Source organism: Calliphora vicina, chromosome 1 (genome assembly GCF_958450345.1).
Source record: "Calliphora vicina chromosome 1, idCalVici1.1, whole genome shotgun sequence".
NCBI classification, from domain to species: Eukaryota; Metazoa; Arthropoda; class Insecta; order Diptera; family Calliphoridae; genus Calliphora; species Calliphora vicina.
In genome coordinates this window covers 57,798,755-57,819,441 of record NC_088780.1, presented here as the reverse complement: position 1 = coordinate 57,819,441, position 20,687 = coordinate 57,798,755, and the positions used below count along the sequence as shown (strand labels likewise).

General features: G+C 28.9%; 1 protein-coding gene across 10 annotated transcripts in view; it reads right to left on the bottom strand.

The window, feature by feature from the left end:
• Positions 1–20,687, bottom strand: part of GluClalpha (glycine receptor alpha 1) — a 143,586-nt gene that overhangs the window by 34,776 nt on the left and 88,123 nt on the right. For 7 of the 10 annotated variants that reach the window (XM_065514587.1, XM_065514585.1, XM_065514586.1 and 4 more), the window contains exon 4: positions 14,509–14,579. The exons of the other annotated variants lie outside the window; for them this stretch is intronic. In XM_065514587.1, the coding sequence (XP_065370659.1) occupies positions 14,509–14,579 (71 nt within the window). The remainder of the gene's footprint in view (positions 1–14,508; positions 14,580–20,687) is intronic. 10 annotated transcript variants of the gene reach the window in all.

Below are 20,687 nucleotides of genomic sequence, written 5' to 3'. Positions count from 1 at the left end.
TAGTTTGATTACAAGGTTTATATGGACGGACATCGGAAAGTGTTCCTGAGTAGATTGGTGTACTTTAAGGTGGGTGTTGGGTCAATATTTTAGCACGTTACAAACATCAGCATTACTCCAATATAATGCAAAAAAATCTATGTAGTAGATATCTCAACCATTTATGGACCGTTTTTCTCCATTTCAAATAGAAACATAACTCAGTCTATAGCGGAGACATTGATGTATCAGTCATGTGTGTAAATTATTGGTGGGTTTCCGAAAGTTGATTTAAACAGACTGACAGACATGACTATACCGACTCCGCAAATGAAAAATGAGGAAATTACAAACGGAATGACAAACTTATATTTCTTGCCACTCATGGTAAAGGGTATAAAAACCATATATGTATCCCGATACACCCCTGATTGTTGTAGTGAACGGCCAGCATAGATTTTTATTGAAAAATTTCGAAAAACAATTCTCCATTTTTAGAAAAACTAAGCTTGAAATTGTGAAAAGTTTTGGAATGACGTTTCTGATAGTAGTGATAAATGTAAAAGCTAAATCGGTGCCAATTTCGCTTGTGTATAAACAAAGTTATAAATCTAAACGTACGCACTCCTTTTTATTTCTGATTTTGGAACTTTTGAGACTCAGTTAATAATTGGGTTAAAAGCTATGTGAACTCCTCACCTTCCATTTCTGTTGTTAAAAGAACTGATTTTGAGTGATATTTTAAAGCCTTATTTGACACTTTTAAAATGCTAAAGACTCGCATTGGTTTTATTTTTTAATTTATAAGTCCATATCAGGAGCATTCTCTCACCCAGTAGCTTCTGCAAGGTACAACATACTTATGTGAAAGGAAAGTCAGTGGAAGTACTATCGAGAATATAGTCGATATGAAGTAATATTTGAGAATATATATAATACTCCAAGCTTGAGTATAATGAATATACTCAAGGAATGAGCTATAAATTCGAGTATGGACATGTGTATTGCCACCCTTGTGGAACCTTATCTTATATTCAGTTCAGTGAGAATGGCAGCTCCTTATAAAAACGAATTTCCTCCTGCAAAAAGTAAATTCATAGAATCAGCTTTAGACTTACTAACTTACTGTCATGGGTGAAGAATTATGGTCTGGGCGTTAGGAAAAAATGGGTTCTAAAACAGTATATTGTATACTTGTTGTACAAGGCGATCATAAGTTATAATCCTCATCTATTATGCACTTGTAAACTATTAGCAGAGCCTAGCATGTCATTCGATGACCGGGTAGACGACTGGAGACGATGTGGGACATACTTCTCCTTGATATTTTCTTCAGAAACCCTAAGACTCAATGAGTCTGTCGAACTGAAGAATGACCGTATTGGACATGGCACCATCCTACAAATCATGGTCAGGCCAATATGGGGCCGGAAATCGGATTATGTTGTATACACCCCGAATTTTGACAGAACTTTCAAGATGAAAATACCGATCAAAGAAGACGATGTTCTTCGGGATTATGCGATCTACAGAGATGGTTCTGTAATTTACGGAAACAAGCACTGGTTCTGTAATTTTCTCTTATGATCTTGACCTTTGGATATCTCTGCCTGCCAAATCTCTGTACAATTTTCCAAAGGTTCGGATGCACAAATGATATATTAATTCATTCTTGAGTCGTCAACAATCAAATCTCTCAGTTTCAACGTTGTGAAGTTGAAATGTCTACTGGATTATGTACATTATCTAACCCATCTTGGACATCACCACAACGATATAAGATAGGTTTCGGGACCTGAAAACAACCGTGAAAATGAGATTGTGAACAAATGTGCACTAAATGGGTCATCCTTAGACGTCGACATTCGCATTCCTTTCGTTGGTAGGTATACTAACTGGGCACTGTATGATTGGCTGTCCACATAATTCAGGAGTTGTTTGTATGAAGAAGAAGATGAATTGCCACAACGCCATATATGTACTGGCACTCTAAAAGAGCGCAGACTATTATATGTTAACAGACTAAGATTTAATAAAGCGGGCTCTCTCAGGGAATATTATCATGCGAATTGCATGAATTACAGAAATAACACGATCATTAGTGATAAAAGTGTGAACCCAGTAATAGGATTCGGTGCAAATCTTTATGGATTTAATTAAAGATTAATAAATTATTTATTGCAAACAAATATCCAAAACCTATTTTTGAAACAAGAAACTTAATTACAGAAACATTCTGATCTGTAAAGTATCTAAGGCAGCAACCATTTATTATAGAAGATCATATATAGAATTCGACTTTGAGAAATTTCAGAATCTCTGAAATTCATAAGAAAGTTTCTACGTCAAATTATCTTAAAAAAAACAGATACATTTTATGAGGCATAAAGAATAACAAGTAACATTGTCCAGGCTATTGAATTTCACATTAAACATAAATGGAACAATATGACGAAATATGTTGTTCCAGAAAGGCGTTAAATACTGCAAAAAGTACTAAAACTTACGATAAGTGGAAATTATGTATGTATATAGGAGTATGTTTAACAACAGATTCGAAAGGCAAGTCTGTCTGCTGTGTTGATAAGCAGTATCCGACCGAATGGATTTTTTAGTTTTGTTTTGAGGGGGTTACACAAACACTTCTATCGGTTTTATTATAATTATGTATGTGGCAATTAGTCACAACCTTTAAGGTCCTTTTATAACAAAACTGAAAACGTAACCTATAATTTCATGGAAAGAAAATTAAATTAGTTTATTTTTCAAGAGATTTAAATACATATTATCATGCAATAAACATTTAATTGTAGAGAAAACAAGCAAATTCTCATGCTGCAATTAATAAAAAAAAGTAATTAAAATAAACTTAATAAAAATCAATTGTTTAATAAAAACAGACTAACAAAAAACATAAACTAAATTATTTAGCTAAAAAATAAAATAAATATCAAAAAATATATTGTAAACGAGTTTAAACTAAAGTAAAGTAAATTAAATTGTATTCATAAAAAAACAATACCTGTCATTTACTTTCGGTTTCTGTTCAATAAAACTTGACAAAAAAAGAATACTAAAGTTGAATTTTAGTATAAAAACATTTATGTACTTTTTAGAGTAGTTTGAAGAGTTTATCATCTTCAATAATTAAAAACAAATATTGGTATTGAAATCTATTTGTTTTAAAACAATTTTATTTATTGATATTGGGTTGGTACGAGTATTTATTTGACATGACAGTTTCATATTAAATATTTTTCATTCTTTTTTTTTCAATTTGAGTGGCATGTTTTTATTTCGTTTTGGTTTTTCATTTATATTTGCACAGTTTGCAAAAATTATTGTAGTTTAAATGAAATTAAAATTTTAAACCAAAAACTTATTCAGAAAAAAAAAAAAAATAAAAAATAAAATAAAAAAAATTAAAAAACAAAACACAAAATTGGATGATTCAGGTGCTCCTAAACTGCTTTTAAATATTATTATTTTCATATTTTTATTTAAACAAGAACTTACTTACAATTTAAGCTTATTTTTTGGTTTTATACAATACGAATACAATTTGATTGAGTGTCGAGTGTTCAGAAACAAGGATAATAACAAGAACAAGGATCTGTTTTGTTCTTTATACAATATTTTTTTCGAGTGCATAAACTGTTTGTTTGTCTGTGTTTTTGTTTGTGATATTCTCTTTACAGTTTATTTTTTGCAGTGTACGAGAGTTTTTTTTTTGATATTACGCTGTGGTTGCCTGTGTGGTAAGCATTTTTTTCGGGTAGAATTTTAATTATTTATAAATTTTATTACAATTTTGTTAACAAAAGAACTGGAGTTTTTTTTTATAATATTATTTAAACAAAGAAAACATAACAAATAATAAACAATATTTATGTATATTTTATTTATTTTTGATTGATTTGAATTGTGGATGGATGATTTGCGTAGTGATGCTTAAATTTTTAAGATTTTATTTTGCTATAGTTAATATTTAGTTTTATACATATTTTGTGTGATTGATATTGACTTAAATACTTAATAATTTTTTTATGTAGACATATTTATAAGAATAAATACATATTTGAATACATACAAATTATAAACCTATTACAGGGTAATATGCAATTTTTGTACTAGAAATTGTACGATAAATTGACTATTTTAATCCTCCGTTACTCTCAACTGATCTAGTTGATACAGGAAAAATTTTTTTATTGTAAATTTTGTTAAACACCCTAACTTTTAAGCTATTTTTTGATAAAAATATATTTATACTGCAATTTTAATTTTATTATTCTTTTAAATACTTTGAATTCAATATTATATTTATGTTTTCGAAATAAAAAGTGAAGAGATTATTTTCAAACGTGCCTTTCTTTTATTTATATCAATTTGATTCATTGCGACTAGTCTCGACTGAAAATGATTGCGACTAACGGATGGTTAATCGGCACATAAGAAGTTATTTGCTGTAGATTTTGAGCAAGTTGGTGGCAGTTTAATGAAGACTTTTTCTGAACAATGGTTGATTTTTATAAAAAATCACTTTTTCAAAATCCCGACATCGCTCATATCTCGACGATTAGATGATTTTTTAAGCAAATGTTATATTGATTTCTCTACTTATAAGGTAGATATATATGTACATGGGGATCTTATAATAGCCCAACTTTAAAAATGTCAATCTATTTATAGCCCATTGTTTCCGAAAATGATTTTACAAGGGGAAAATTTGATTTTGTTAAATTTCCTTTTTAATAAAATTACAAGGTTCGACCAATAAATTTTGATAGGGTAGACAAAAAAGAGACACGTGTATCGGCGTTTTGAATGTTTACATCTAAATTTTATTTGAGTTGGAGTTAAAGTTTCCCAACTCTGGCACATAAACCATGTGATCCTTACATTTTAGGTATAAAATGTGTTCAGCAAATTTATGTAAAATGTTACGGAGAACATTTATGTAGAATATTTTTACCCTCTAAATGGGTATTTTTTGTCTTTCTTTTAAAAAAACACCATTAAAACAGGGATTTAAGGGGTTAAAATGTTTCGCAGAAATATTATTTGTGAAATTTTGCTATAAGTCCCGGAATACACCAAAACGGAAAATTCAACCAGAAAGTCTTATGACACAACAAAAGAGAGCCTAGGGTTAATTTCGCATTTACTAAGAATTTATTTTAAAGGGTACTTTAAAATAAAATTCTTAATAAATGCGAAATTAACCCTAAGCTATCAAAATTTATTGTTCGGACCTTGTAATTTTGGAAAAATTTAATTTTGTTGTATAGTGTTATTTATATCGGAATTGTAATCTATAGAAATTAAACTCTGATATGAATTTTTGTCTAACTACACAGAAAAAACTATTTCCTAAATATTAAGTGAAAGACTTTAAGAATTTTAAGGAAATGCAATGTAAATTTGCCATTAAACAATTATTTTATATTAAATCCCGATTTAAAAAAAATAAATTTACAAAAATTATTAACTAATTCATATGAAATATGGACAACCGGGATAAAATTTATTAACATTTAGAGAAAGATATAGAAAACAAAAAGAAATTAAAAAATATTAATGAAGATTTGCTGAGACCTCTCAAATAAGAAATGCAATAAAACATTATATTTTTAAGAAGTTAGTTCCTTTGCAACATTTTCTAAACTTAGTAGACCTGGCAGCGCTATTCTGTGAATGTCTCCTGCCTGGACAAGCTGATCTTAAATTAGGATCAATTAGGATGATTTTTAAAAAATATTTTAAAAAGTATTACTGACAGAATTTCAAATTGAAATAGCTACCTAATCGGGACAATGTCCGATATGTTGATATATCATTCATGATCTTAAGTTGTTTAAGGGCTTTGGAAAGCTGATTTAGCGATTACGCTATGAAAATCGTCGAATTTTCAAACGGAATATGGAACTTATAAATTGGTATTGAGCACATTTTTGATAAAATAAAATTAAGTTTTTATGAAATCCAGTGCATACAAACTACTAAAATAATTGCTTTATTTGTTTTTTGTGCAATTTCCTCAAATTAAATTAATTTTTTAAAAACTAATCTTTAGTTTTAAAAATTTGTAGATAAAAGATATTTAAAAAGGTTTAAAGAAAAAGTAAAAACATTTTCGATTAGACTAAGCTAACTGTAATAAAAACCAATATAATTAAAACTCTAAAGCCGAATTCAAAATTAATTTTTAAATTTAAGTTTCTATACAAAATGTGTTTTTTAGTAACTTTTAATAAATTTAAAAATTGACAATGAATATTTGGGCTAGACTGCAACTAAATAACAATTTTTCAATACATATCATTAGTTAAATAGTTTTTTTAGAATTTTATACACATTTGAGTAGATAATTATATATTGTATTAATTTTTCAAATAAAAAGTAAAGTGTAAAATTACGCTTGAGCTGTGTTTTATGGAACATTTCTTTGGTAAAATAATCCATAAAATTGTGTAAACATTTTTGTATATTTATAAAATTTTGCTGAAAGTGCGCGTTGGATCAAGTATCGAGTACTTGTAAACATTAATTGTTATTATTTTATTATAACAACGGTGTAATTAATTACATATATTTAAATTTGCAAGATACTTAACTTAATATAAGTAAATATTATCAAAAATGTAGGTACATATTTTACTAAATGTATAAACTGGCTAATAAATATTAAAATGGCACAACTATGTAGGATAGAATAAATTTTATTTAACAGAATTAGTCAAGTGACTGGTTCGGTGGGGGTCATTATAGTACTTTATATGAAAGGGGAAATACTACTTGAATATGATTTTGTCCTGAAACAACAATTTAAGGTGTCGTATATACATAAGTTCAAAATACAGGAATAATAAAAGTGCTACCTAATATTGAAAATATCAAGTTTTCAAAAATCGCAAACCATCAAAACAAAACTCATTATCATTTCAATATTGTGACTACATTGTTGACAAATTTGGTGATGTTGGTCCGTATTACAACACTCACTAGTGAGCTATATAGAAATATCTCTGTAATATAGGGAATTTAATTAATAACGTTGAACCGAGACCGAGTCTGTTGTCAAAAACCTAATTCATGAGAATGTATTGCCATGTATTTTGTTATTGTATCACCTGTATGTATGATTCTTTATGATATTTGGAAGAGTTGAAGTTCTAATTCAGAAGGTCACCAGTTCAATGATTCAAATGCTCAATACCCAAAGCGAATTCTTGAACGAAGATGTTCGTAAAATTATCGAGAATTTTGAAAAATCTGAATGTTTAAAATACCGAATAATTAATAAATGTATTGAATTTTTCAGTAGATTCGGCTGTACCGAATCTTGTATACCCCCCACCAATATGTGAAAATAAAATATTTTTCCTCACAAAAGTTGGTTGAAAGTTTTGGATTCATATAAAACTTGTTTATAGATAATTATGAATGTTTAAATCATTTTCTGAGAGGGACCTTGTATGGAGACTTGGAACAAATGTTGCCCGATTTTCGCCATACCTTACAATATAATTTCAGAGTGTCTAGAACTAATTTGTGCAAATACTGCCGGGTTTCACCGACTTGGTAGATATGCAAGCTGGTCTGTTCTTGCATCAAGCGGCTCGCTATATGAATCTGTTCGGATGTTCTTCGTGCCTGTCTGGTTGGCTTAACTAGCTAATCATCCAAAGCTAAAACGATTAATGAAACAGTAATGAATTAGGAAAGTGAAATACAACCGGATAAATTGCCGAAATTTGGCATGAAAAAACGGACACGAATAGGAATAAGGAACATAAGGGCGCTTTTACACCCATACCGATTGGAATAACTATGTAAAGAGTTAAAAAATTATAAACTGGCACTACTTGGCATTAGCGAGCTGCGTTGGTCTGATGCAAGAGAACACATGACTATTGATGGTCTAACCCTGTTGTACTCTGGAAGAAGAGCGGACGAAGTTAGCGCAAGTGGTGTAGGGATACTCTCGAAGGAAACTCGTCGAGCACTTGTAAGTTGGAAACCATGCTGGGATCGGATAATAACTACCACATTTAATACCAGTGCTAGAAGGCTAACATGAGTCCAGTGCTACGTACCTACCGCAACATCGGAAAAATAAATAAGGAAAAATTAAACACGGGGATATACTAATGGTCAGATTCGATTTCAATGCGTTAGTTGGTCCTGAAAACTCCAGTATGGATGGTATTATTGTCAGACATGGCTTAGGGAGAATGAAGGAAAATGGCGAACTATTTACTGAAATGTGTACTATAAATTCTTTTGTTATTGGTGGCATACTATTTCATCTGACCTTGTGACCGAAAACCAAATTGATCATATCATCATCAGCCGAAAATAGCGGAGGTCTATTTTAGACGTCCGTAATAATAGAGGGGCCGACATTACCAGTGATCATCACTTAGTAATTGCCACACTCCGAATGAAGGTCGCTGCCATAAGGAGGAACAAAACATTGTCTAGGGTCAAATTTAATATAAAGAAATTGAATTAAACCGCAATGCTAAGCTTGAACTTGAACACTTGTTGGTCCACACTGCCGTTCAAAATGTAGGTTTCGAAGAGAATGGATGGAAGGCATGGATGTCTGAGGAAACATGGAAGCTGATGGAAGAAAGGAAAACAGCAATGGGTGACATTAACGCTTCCAAAACACGCCCCGGTAGAATGACAGGAGAAGCACTCTAATCTAGATCGAGCTGTCAAGAAAGCAAGACACGATAAGGAGGCTTCGGAAACAAATCGAAGCAGAGGTTTTTATGGAGCTATACGTAAGCTAACAAAGACTCCTGTACTCGGTGGAAAGTCCTTAAAGGAAGATAATGGGGAGCTAACAAAATAAAAGGATAAACAAATGCAGCATGGAGCCGATTTCTACAGTAACATGCTAACGCAAACCCGCAACATACATGACCAAGCACAGTGCGAATGCGAGTCACATGAAGTAAAAAATATCACCATGTAATGTCCCTGTATTCCCGAAATATGTGAAGCTATAAAAGTATTGAAAAACAACAAATCTTCAGGCCTGGACAATATCCTTTCGTTTGGGAATATATATACTTTTTGGTTCTACGACCATTATTTCGATATGTTACATACTTAATGGCAAAATCAAATATATATAAATCTATATCGATATTGCTCATTACGAGTTATTAATATAGTTTTCAAATCTTTGAAAATTATGATTTCAATGACACTAACTCAGCGACATGTCGAACATGTGAACATTTTTCTAATCGTTTACGATAGTTGTGCTTGAATGTTTGTAAGAGAAATTTTCGCATAAAATTCGAGCTCGATCAAATTTTCAAATACTCTGGTCTGGTGGGTTTTTATGTACACTAAACCTAAATAACTTACAACTATTCTATTAAAAACTTACACTAATTGTTTAAAACTATTCACCCATCTTTTGTTACATTGCTATTATAAATTCAAATACAAAGATTTAAAATAAATAAATAAAATAAATCATAAATTGCCAATTTCATAGTGTAGAAAAAAGGATTTAAAACAAATGAAAGTGAATCTGAAAGATGCTAAATTACAAAACTTAATAAACTTGGTTATTATTAAAATTATAGTTTTAACAAAGAATTCAAAATCAAACAGAACAAAATGTATTTACGATTAAAGAAAATATATAGAGGAGAAATCAAATAGAGTGAAATGATAAAAAAATAAATGAATTATAATCCATATAGACATTTATGTAGACGTTCTTTAATACAATTGAGTTTCAGTTTGTTTGTTATAAATTCTGTGTTTTAAAATTAATTTGAATTAGTATATTTAAAAATCATCAATAGGGAGGGTGAAAAAAGAAAATGTTGGAGCAACTGAAAAGAGTTAGAATACTTAGTTCCAAACTAGACGTTTATTAAGATTTCAAACTTAAACACAAACATTTATATAAATAATTCTGTTGCTGCTGTTTTGTTGTCACTTTACAATAAATACATATTAAATGTGTTTTTTGATTTTTAATTTTTCTATTATTTATTATTTATATGTATGTAAGTAGATATATATATAGAGTATATTTAAGGATACGATTATGGCATTAAGTTGTTTTATTGTGTATTTTATTTATTTATACAAATATAAATTTTTATTTTCTTCATAATAGTGATCATCATCATTATCATCATATTCTAATATACATACATACAATTAAATTCATACATACATATATTAATTTATAAGATTTCAAAGAACAAATCAATGGTTTAATTTTGAATAAATACAATAAATAAAATATTTTTTGTTTTTATATTCATAGAAATATATGTAGTTGTTATAGTTGTAGTTGTATTTATTTATTTATAAATTATTAAGATAAAAGAACATATTTATAGTTTATATTTAAACAAAAATATAAATATTTTAAAATAATCCACAATGAATTTAACAATATTTATTTATATTTAATAATAAAACGTTTATAGAAATAGATAGATACAGACAGTGACAGAGAGGAGGAGACAGAGAGAAACATAAAAAACACAATTTGTTGTTTGGATTAATGTAACAAAAAATAAACGACGACAAATAAAACAAAAAATTATTACCCAAATCACCCTACATCATATGCAGTTTAACGGTATTAGTTGACAAGCAGGTGACGAATTGTTTAAATATTTTGAACATTACCCAGCAGGTCTACAAGTAGTCAGTGTATCCATTATAGTCTACAAGTAGTCAGTGTATCCATTATAGACAATAATTGTCACTATTGTCCTATCAATTAGCTGACTCCAAATTATATATTTTGGGTCATTTGAATGTATGTGCTCTTTGTAGTGCAGAGATAAGTCAATTGGTTACTTTATACATCCCTGGTAATCTAGCGAATAGTTAATCGTCACTTAAGTGTCTCTAAGAAATCTAGATTGAAGTATTTTTTAACTTTTATGCACTGCACTATAGAAAGTTGTTATTTTATGTATTTTTGTAACTAGTGGTGACCCTATATGATAGAATAGATAGTCAGGGACAGTCACCCAGAACTTCTGGGTATAAATAGCTATCAAACGATTAAACATACATATGAGTTGTCATGGACATCTTAGTATTTGTGCTAGACTCTTGACAAGACCTTGACAAATATGATTTTTTTTGCAAGTAGTAGCTACCAGAGCTGTAAAGGAATGATTCATAATTGAGTGAATCTTTGAAGCATTCATACAATGAACTGTATTTTTATTTAATGCATTCATTTTGGCCAAAATATGAATGGAATTAAAATTTTAATGATTTCATCATTAATTAAAATTCTTCAATGCATTCATTTTACCAATTCATATTTAGGAATTTTTATTTCATGAAGATATCTTTCATATTTTAATATAATTTGGTAAAATGAATGCATTTATTTTTTTTTTTAATTCATGGTGAATTAAAAATCAAATATGAATCATTCATTTACAGCTCTGGTATCTACCCACACGATTTGTTTTGTTAATTTTCGTATAGACATTTCTACGTGAGTTCTATGTAGATTTAAATCAGAGCATTGCTCTTTTCATACAAAAATAAATTGTATATAAAAATAATTAAAAACTCATTATATGAAAAAGAGATTAGATGAAGAGTTTATTTGAGATTTTGGAAATCATTTTAATTAAAAATTAGTCAGAGTGCTATATACAGAACCGAAAAATTGGATTTTTGGCTTACACCTTGACGATGTATAAACCATTTTGAAAGATTATTTAAAAACAGACCTATGTTAGTAAACCATTTATAGGCCGATTTTGATGATCTTTAACATCTAAATTCTTATTACTATATGTGATATATTTCTGTTTAACCATACAATTTTTTATTAAAAATAAATTTTTGCATTAGTTATAATGAAATCGTATATCTTTTGAAAATGATATAAAAGTCAAAAATCAGTAAGAACATGTGAGAGTGTAATGCGTTTTGTATAAAAACATTTATCTGGTTCTCCCGATTTGGTTAATTTTATATTTGTTATTACTAGAAAATGTCTATGGTAAAATTGTGGGTCTTATAAATAGGAGCTATTTATAATTATGGCAAACTTGAAACAATTTTGTGAGTTGATATCTACATATGTATGTATGTAGGTTAATGTGTTTTTCAGAAGTGGTCCTTATATGGGACCTATGGCCAGTTGTGTTCCAATTTTAATCAAAATGAGGATTATTGATGTCGTATTTAAAACCTACTATTATTTGTACCTAATATGGGAGCTTGGTCAAATATGGACCGATATACACAAAATTCTGTAGTTTTATTTCTGCATACATATTATTTATCTGTGTAAAATTTTTGTTTGAAATCCATATTTGTAAGATATTTACGTATGTTAATGAGTTTTTCGGATGTGGTCCTTATATGGAGCTATCTATGACCAATTACATTATAAAACAAAATCAAATTTTTTTCGAAATTACAAGGTCCGACCAATTAATTTTGATAGAGGTGACAAAAAAAGACACGTGTATCGGCGTTATGAAAGTTTACATCTGAATTTCATTTGAGGGGTGGGGGGTTCAAAGATTCCCAACTCTGGCACATTCTTATTGTTAATCGGCATAAGCAATCATGTGATCCTTACATTTTAGGTATATAATGTGTTCAGAAAATTTATGTAAAATGTTACGGAGAACATTTTTGTACAATATGTTAACCCTCTAAATCCTCAAGGCATGGGTCTTTTTTTTGGAATTAAAATGTTCCTCAAAAATATTATCCGTTAAATTTTACTATAAGTCCCTGAATACACCAAAACGGAAAATTTAACCAGAAAATCAGAAATAAGACACAACAAAAGAGAGCCTGGGGTTAATTTCGCGTTTATTAAGAATTTTATTTTAAATAAAAAAATTTTGCATGAAAAAAATAGTTCAAATTTAACTAAAAATCACTAATATCTCTACTCTCTATTTTACCTTCAATAGTAAATTTTGATAGGAAGTATTCATTAATTACATTTTTTTAGCTCTAGACAATTCCACTACATTGTCATACAATGTCCAGCATATTTCAGCCATAAGCGTTCTTCAATGGGTGCGAATGTCTGATGAAATTGTTCACCATTCTCATCAGATTCTGTTGACAACTGATTCTCAAAGTAATCCATATGGGAATTTAAAAAATAAATTTTTTTGTTGAATTTTGGTAAACAATTTCATCAGACATACGCACCCATTGAAGAACGATATAAATTCAAAAGAATTCATTCGCTTATCGCTGAAATATGCTGGACATTGTATGATAATGAAGTGGAATTGCTTAGAGCTAAAAAATGTAATTAATGAATACATCCTATCCAAATTTGTTATCGAAGTTAAAATAATAGACATATGTATACATGACCCCTCATATGACCCAACAAATTGTTATGCTTAATTGTATAGTTAAGTTAAGCAAGAAGTAAATTTATCCTACTTCACAATTGAATTTAAACATAATACGAGCTTCATACCCATGTGTTGTTGTTGGCAAAAGCTGTGTAGCTACCCAGCAGTTCTAGGAAACAATCCCGAACTAGTGATCGAGTAAGATCGCTATTAATAATATCAATTGATTAAATAAAATAAATTACATATTTTTACACTAATACCCCGGTTTGCGACGCTTCGTTCTGCGTCGTTTCGAAGTTGCGTCGTTTTAAAATTTCTGTGATTTCGAAGTTGCGTCGATTTTGTTCCAGTTTGCGTTGCATGGCTTCGAAGTTGCGTCGTTAGTGCTTCGATTTGCATCGGTTTTGTTTCAGTTTGCGCCAACTGACCATTCTACTATCCTGAACCTATCATTTAATATATTGAACTACTGTTTGAAAACTATAAATTAAACTAAAGTTGATTTTAGTAATTGATAAAAAAAATAGTTTATGTTATGTTTGGTTCTACTGCTATATGATGTGGGGTAATAATGCAAGTAATCACAGTTAATGTCATGATGATCGAGTTATATCACCTTACACTTTTAGAAGATTAGCTAATTAGAAGTTTATATAAACTAAATGCTAGTTGTAACAATTAGCTATTAAAAGCAATTTTTATAGTAATCAACTTTAAAGTATGCCTCAAACTAATTATGACATTTACCATGATCACCTGGGTTTTAATACAAATTTACAGTGAAAACGATAAAAAGTTACAATAAGAAAATAAGAAAAGCACGCTTTAGCGTAATTTACACTGAGTTTGACATTTTGTTATAATAAAGTGACATTTCATGGGATCTCTTCTAAAGATCACTCTTCATTTAGAAGTCGCAACGTTATGTGAAATTTATTAGTAAAAAAAAGAGAGAGATGAATTTGAAAAACAGCGTTTGTGTCATTAAAAAGCAGGGTTGTATTCTGTGACACAGGCAGAGTTTCACGGAATGCGAAAGCAGTTTTGGATTTTAGATCGCTGTGAACGCCATTGTTATTGGGTTTAATTTTTAAATTAATTAATTAGTTAGTTTACCGGTTAAAAGTTTATTTTGTTAAAAGTGTTTGCGAAACTGACTCACCATTTTGTAGTCGTCGATTTTTGAAATTGAGCGTAGAAACATGTTGACATAGACATACGTGGGTAAATTTTCTATAAAAATCAGGGGATTTAGAAATAAAGTTTTGTTTTTATACAACATTATAATTTATTTAGTAGAGAAACGAATTGTTTATAAAGTTTATAAATATCCATTCCAAATACATACATATTCGATGTTAGAGAAGAATTACAAAATTAGTTTTTATTAATAAAAATAATTAAATAATAAATAACTTTAGTTAATTTCAAATTAAAGGAAGTTGATTGTTAAAATATTTCATTTTGATTGGTTTAAAAAAAACGACAAAGTTTTAAGACCTAAAATTCTTAGAGATTAACTAAACACTTAAAGCTAAATTTATGTCAAGACATATAAATATTGAAATTTCTTAAAATAAAATGACTTGGTTGAAATTGTTACGAATTATAGGGTTTTGTGATGACATATGAACGTAATGGAAGTTGAAACCGAAAAGAAAGCTAAACTTAAAAGGGAAACGGAAATAAATTTTATGTAGAAAAAATGTCTGTATGGATCTCATTAAACTAAAAATAAATAAAGAAAATTTAAAAAAAACACAAATTTAAGAAACTATAACTAAAATAATCATTGGTTTTAACTTTGATATTTTTCTTTCTTTTTTTCTTTCATAAAATTGAAAAATGCATGCCACACATTTTCAATTTGTTTCATATTTCCTTTTTAATAAATTTTTTAACGTTGTTCTGCTCTGTTTTTTTTTGAATTTGAAGGGATAATTTCTGTATAAAATTTCTAAATCATATAAAAAGGTAAAAACTAATTGATAAATTAAAAACATAAGATAAATTTGGTTAATATTTATTTTTGTAACTAAAATTACGTCTAAAGCACATTAATTTTATTTATTTTTTGATTTGTCTTATTTTTCATTTAATAAATTAATTGGAAAATAAAAAAAATCATAAATTATTTGAATAAATATAATTTTAAATAAAATATTATTGTGTTTAACATCAAATCACAGTTGTTTTTTAAATATTATTATTTGCATACTCTATTTTTTTTATTTATTTTTTTTTTGTTGATATTTATATATAAATATTTGTTTGTTATTATAATTAAGTATTTTTTAAATATAAAATTATTTTAATTTATTAAATAATTTAGACATAGTAACACAGATTTAGTTAAAGACTGAGAGTTAAGAGTTAGAATGAGAGTAGTAGAAGTAGAATAGAGATCCAAACGACATTTTAAGTTAAAAAAAAAATATATATAAAAAGAAATAAATAATATATTACAGGTTCATTCTCGTTTCAAAATTCAAAATAATAATCATAATAAGGAGTGAGATCGAAAAATTCTTAACATACATATATGTTTATAAAAAAGAAACCACTAAACTTACAGCTTTAATTTTTTTTTTATTTGATTGAAATTATTATTACAATTTACAAAAAAAATTATTTTTATAGTTTTAATCACTAGTGATGAAATTTTGAACCTTTTTCGGAAACCCTTCCATTAACGTTTTTATAGTGCTTTCTGTCACTTTGCTCGAACATGTAGTCCATCTCCGTTTAAAATCTACCACACTTTTGGACACCTTTTTTGTACTCTTCAATTCTCTTTTAACAAGAGCCCAATATCTCTCCACTGGCCTTAGCTCCGGGCAGTTTGGAGGATTTGCCTCTCTTGGTACAAATACCACATTATTGTTCTTGTACCACTCAAGGGCTTGTTTGCCATAGTGACAGGATGCCAAGTCAGGCCAAAAATAAGTGGACACATTATGAAGTCTTATGAATGGAAGCAGCCTTTTTTGTAAACATTCCTTGATGTAAATTTCGGTATTTATAGAGCCCGTTGTAACAAATGAGTGGCTTCTTTTGCCGCAACTGCATATTGCTTGCCATACCAAGAACTTTCTGGGAAATTTTGTCTGCTTTTGGGTCCTAAACTTTTCTTCAACATTCCCTCGAGCATCAGCAACATAAAATTTTTGACCTGGAAGTTGCGAAAAATCTGCCAGAACATACGTTTCGTCATCCATTATGCAGCAAGAATATTTTTTTATAAAACTTGACTTCAATTTCCGTGCTCTGTTTTTGGCCTCTAAATTATTAGTAGCGTTCCTGTCAGGAACTTTTTGAGCCTTGTATGTTTTTAAACCTGCATTAGCTTTAACTTTTCGTACCAAATATTCCGAGCACTGAGCTAACCGGGCTGCTTTCCTACCGGATGTGTTGGGAGCTCTTTTGAAAATGCGTTCTATTTTTTTGGCTTTAGAAACATCATGTGGACCATTCCTTCTACCTGAACCAGGTTTTCTATCAACTGACAAGTTCTCCCGGTACTGTTTAATAACATTGGAAACAGTTTGACGGCAGACCTTTGTATGCTTGGCCAACTTTTTGTAAGACCAAGTTGGGTTTTGTTGAAAATATTTAATAATTTCAGTACGCACTTTTTTCTGGTCACTCATTTTAATCAGATTAACAAAAAAATTAATATAATTGACATTACACATAATAACTGACATGTTTTTCAAAGGTAACTTGATCAAAAAAAAATTCAAATAATACTTGGGTTAAAAAATGTAATGAAAAACGTGTGTTAAGAATTTTTCGATCTCACTCCTTAATAATATCCAATTTTTAAATTATAACGTAATACGGCCAATAAAAAAGTCTATAGTTACCAATAATTTTCTGTTTTTTGTTTTTCAATTTGTTAGTAAAATAATTCGAAACTAATAAAATCAAAACATTTTAATTCAAAATACTTTAATCCAACAATGTTTGCAGAGTATGACAGTAAATTTAATGCAGCAACGTTTGTGATTGTGTTTCTGAACTATCGTTTGAAAAGAGTTCTTGACAATCGTTCACACTCAGAAGAAATAAATTGACTACCGAATGGAATGAAAGCTAGAATCTCAACTTTTTGGAATAAAGATGAGAGCAAAATATATTTAAATTTTTCCCAGATTCTTCTGCAAAACAATTTCACAAATGATTCTTAAGTAAAATTTTAGACTTGCCAGTTGAGTAAAATTAGCATGACTCAAATATTTACTAATGTCACCCCTGGTGTTAAAAGATCCAATATGCATGTACGGATTTTAAATACTTCTTGTTCCGTCTATTTTCAAATTGTACTTATATTTCCTGTAATAATCAGCTGTGAATAATCACAGTTAATACATTGCCATCTCTATAGCTATAGCTATAGTATACCCAGCTCAAATATCTCTCGTTTATCAGAAAAGTCGGATATCTTCATCTATACACTGCACAGTGGGGCAGTATCGAAATTTTTTGGATATAAATCTGGCATTTCTAAACGGCTGATCGGATCGGGATAAAATTTGACATGAGCGTAGCCAAGGAATATTCGAATTGAATTTATTAAAATGGGTACTCCAAATTCTCCAGGGGCAGCGATATGGTAGTTTACCTTCGACATGTTCTATTTTAAAACACGTGCATTTTTTTTGTTTCCCATCCGATTTCAAAGATATATTTTTTTTGGAAAACGCTTGGCTAGATCTTCAATAGAATTTTAGTGCAATATTTTTGAAGGACGGAGTTTTAAAGTGGCATATTTTTAATCTAATTGAGATATTGACTTGAAACTTTTTTTGTAAGACCAAAAATTAGCTTATCTCAACAAAAAAAATGTTAGGAATAAATGTGGATCTAATTGCTCCTAATATTTGCAATTCTATTTCTAATGTCTGCGAAAATACCAAAAATGGTCATTTTTACAATTTGGCCATAGAGTCCGCATTTTCTTCGAGGCTGGTAAAATACTTTGGGAATAAATAGAGAACACACCAGGGTTTCCGAAGCTGTTTTCAGTTTTCTAATCCCAGCTTCGGAATTTTAGAACATGTAGCCCAAAGTTCAAATTTTGATAAAGGACGTAGGGGCGACATATTTGAAAAATTTTACATGGTTTTTATACTAAAATGTTCTCCGTAAAGATACCTTACAGAAAAACATAAAGTTGTTAAATGTTCTTAAAGAAAGTTTTTTTATAATACAAAAAGAGTTAAGTCACCTTTTCGCCTAAAAAACAGCAAAAATCTATTATTTCGAATTTTTTAATTGTAAATTTTATATTTTTTTGGATCCATAATTGATATTACTCTGAAATCTCCTGCATATTATAAGTAATTTAGTTGTCTAACTAACAAAAAAATGGAGTTCATTCGGTCCGAAAGTAAGCCTTATATTTTTAAAAAAGTGGACCAAGGTAAGGCAAAATTGAAGTTTTTTTTTTTAAATATCTAGCCAAGTGCTTTCCATAAATATAAAAATCTTGAAATCGGATGAGAAACAAAAAAATGTCACGTGTTTAAAAATTGTACATTTCGAAGGTACACTACTTTAAGCCCCCATGTCAAATTTTAAATTTTATCCCGATCCGTCCAGCCGTTTAGAAATGCCAGATTTATTTCCAAAAAAAAACTTTGCACTGGTGAGCAACGTAAATGTGAATATTGCGTATTTCTAAATAGTGTGGAATTTTTGTGTTTAGATATGTTATCGAGAGCATACGATTAATCTCGCCGTTGTCCATCAAAATACCTGTAGCACTTATCTATCATTCGCATTGGATTCCCAAAATCGAATATTGGCTTACAAAGCAATCAATTTACGAATTCGCAACTGTTTAAAATCCATTAACTACGGAGGTGCCTTATTTAACATCTCCTCATGGTCAACATCATACGTCTTTGAACGAATATCATTCTATGCAAACCTTCTTTTTAGTCCATCTTTGCAGCTGTGATTAGACATCGATAACTTTTCATATAGTTTAAATATGTGATATTGCTTTTCAACTTTTTCTTAGATCTTCTTTTTTAAAAAAAAAATAATCAATCACAACTTGCGTAGCATTTTGCTGTCTCAGACGGGAATCGATCCAGCAACCCACAGTTTAATAGTCCAGCACACTATCGGCTGACTAATTTCATCTTCTATCTGGGCTGAAGTTCCTTAGCAGATCTTCATATAGATTTATTTGTAAGATATTCGACTAAACGCGTCTTTATTTTGGTACCCGATCTATTCTCGATCATGAAGGTACAAAATGCGACGTTTTGATTTTTGGTAAATCCATATCTCAAATGACATAACTATTCCGCACATTTATCGAATTCTAACGGAGCCCAACTTTTAAAAACGGCTCAAAGATTTTGCTAAAAAAGCTAAAACAAATCAAATTTGATTTTGTTGCCACATTACTGTCATACTCAATACATTATTCTTTTCAAAAAATAATATTAGTTGTTAAATTAAGATTTTGTTTCATTATATTTCAAACAATTTGTTTTAAATTTTAAACTGACTAAAAACTAAAGTAAATCAACAGAAGGAAATAACTAAAAATGAAAATATTTGTATTATAAATTAATAAATAAAAAAAAGGTTAACCACATCAATATATTTAAAATGTTTAAAGTAAATAACAAATAATCATTTTATGTTTAGAAAATCGAATTTCAAATCACAATATATATAATGTATGCGTCATACGATATTCCTCGATATTTTTTTGTTATTTTTGCATTTTAGTGTAAGTAACTATTCTTGAGTAAAATTTGTACGTTCCCTCATGTTTGTAAATAAATTAAGACTAATTTGTTTAGATTTATTTAAATATTAATAGTTTGTAAATAAAATAACCGCTAAAATTATTAAAGATAAATTCAAATAAATTTCAGTTCATGTATAAATTTTAATTGTTTAAAATTTATTAGTTGGTTGTATTAAATATAATGATTAAATATTTGTTTAAATAAATATTTGTTTTATTATTATTATTATGAACGATATTTATTATAAAATAATAAACAGAGAGAGAGAGAGATATTAAAAGAGAGAAAAATATATATTTTTGTTTCGTTATTATTTACGAGTATTTAGGATGGAAAATCGAATAAAAATTAAATAAACTCAAACAAGTTTGGAAGTATTAAATAAAAGTATCGATCACTGCGCATTCACAGACGAAGTATTTAATTTATTTTTTTCATTTTCGTTTTTTAAATTTACAATTTCTACTTTTATTATTATTATTATTAAATATCTTATGCTTAATAATAATTATATTTATTACAAGGAAAAATTGTAATAAACAACCGTAATTTGCTATTTACAATT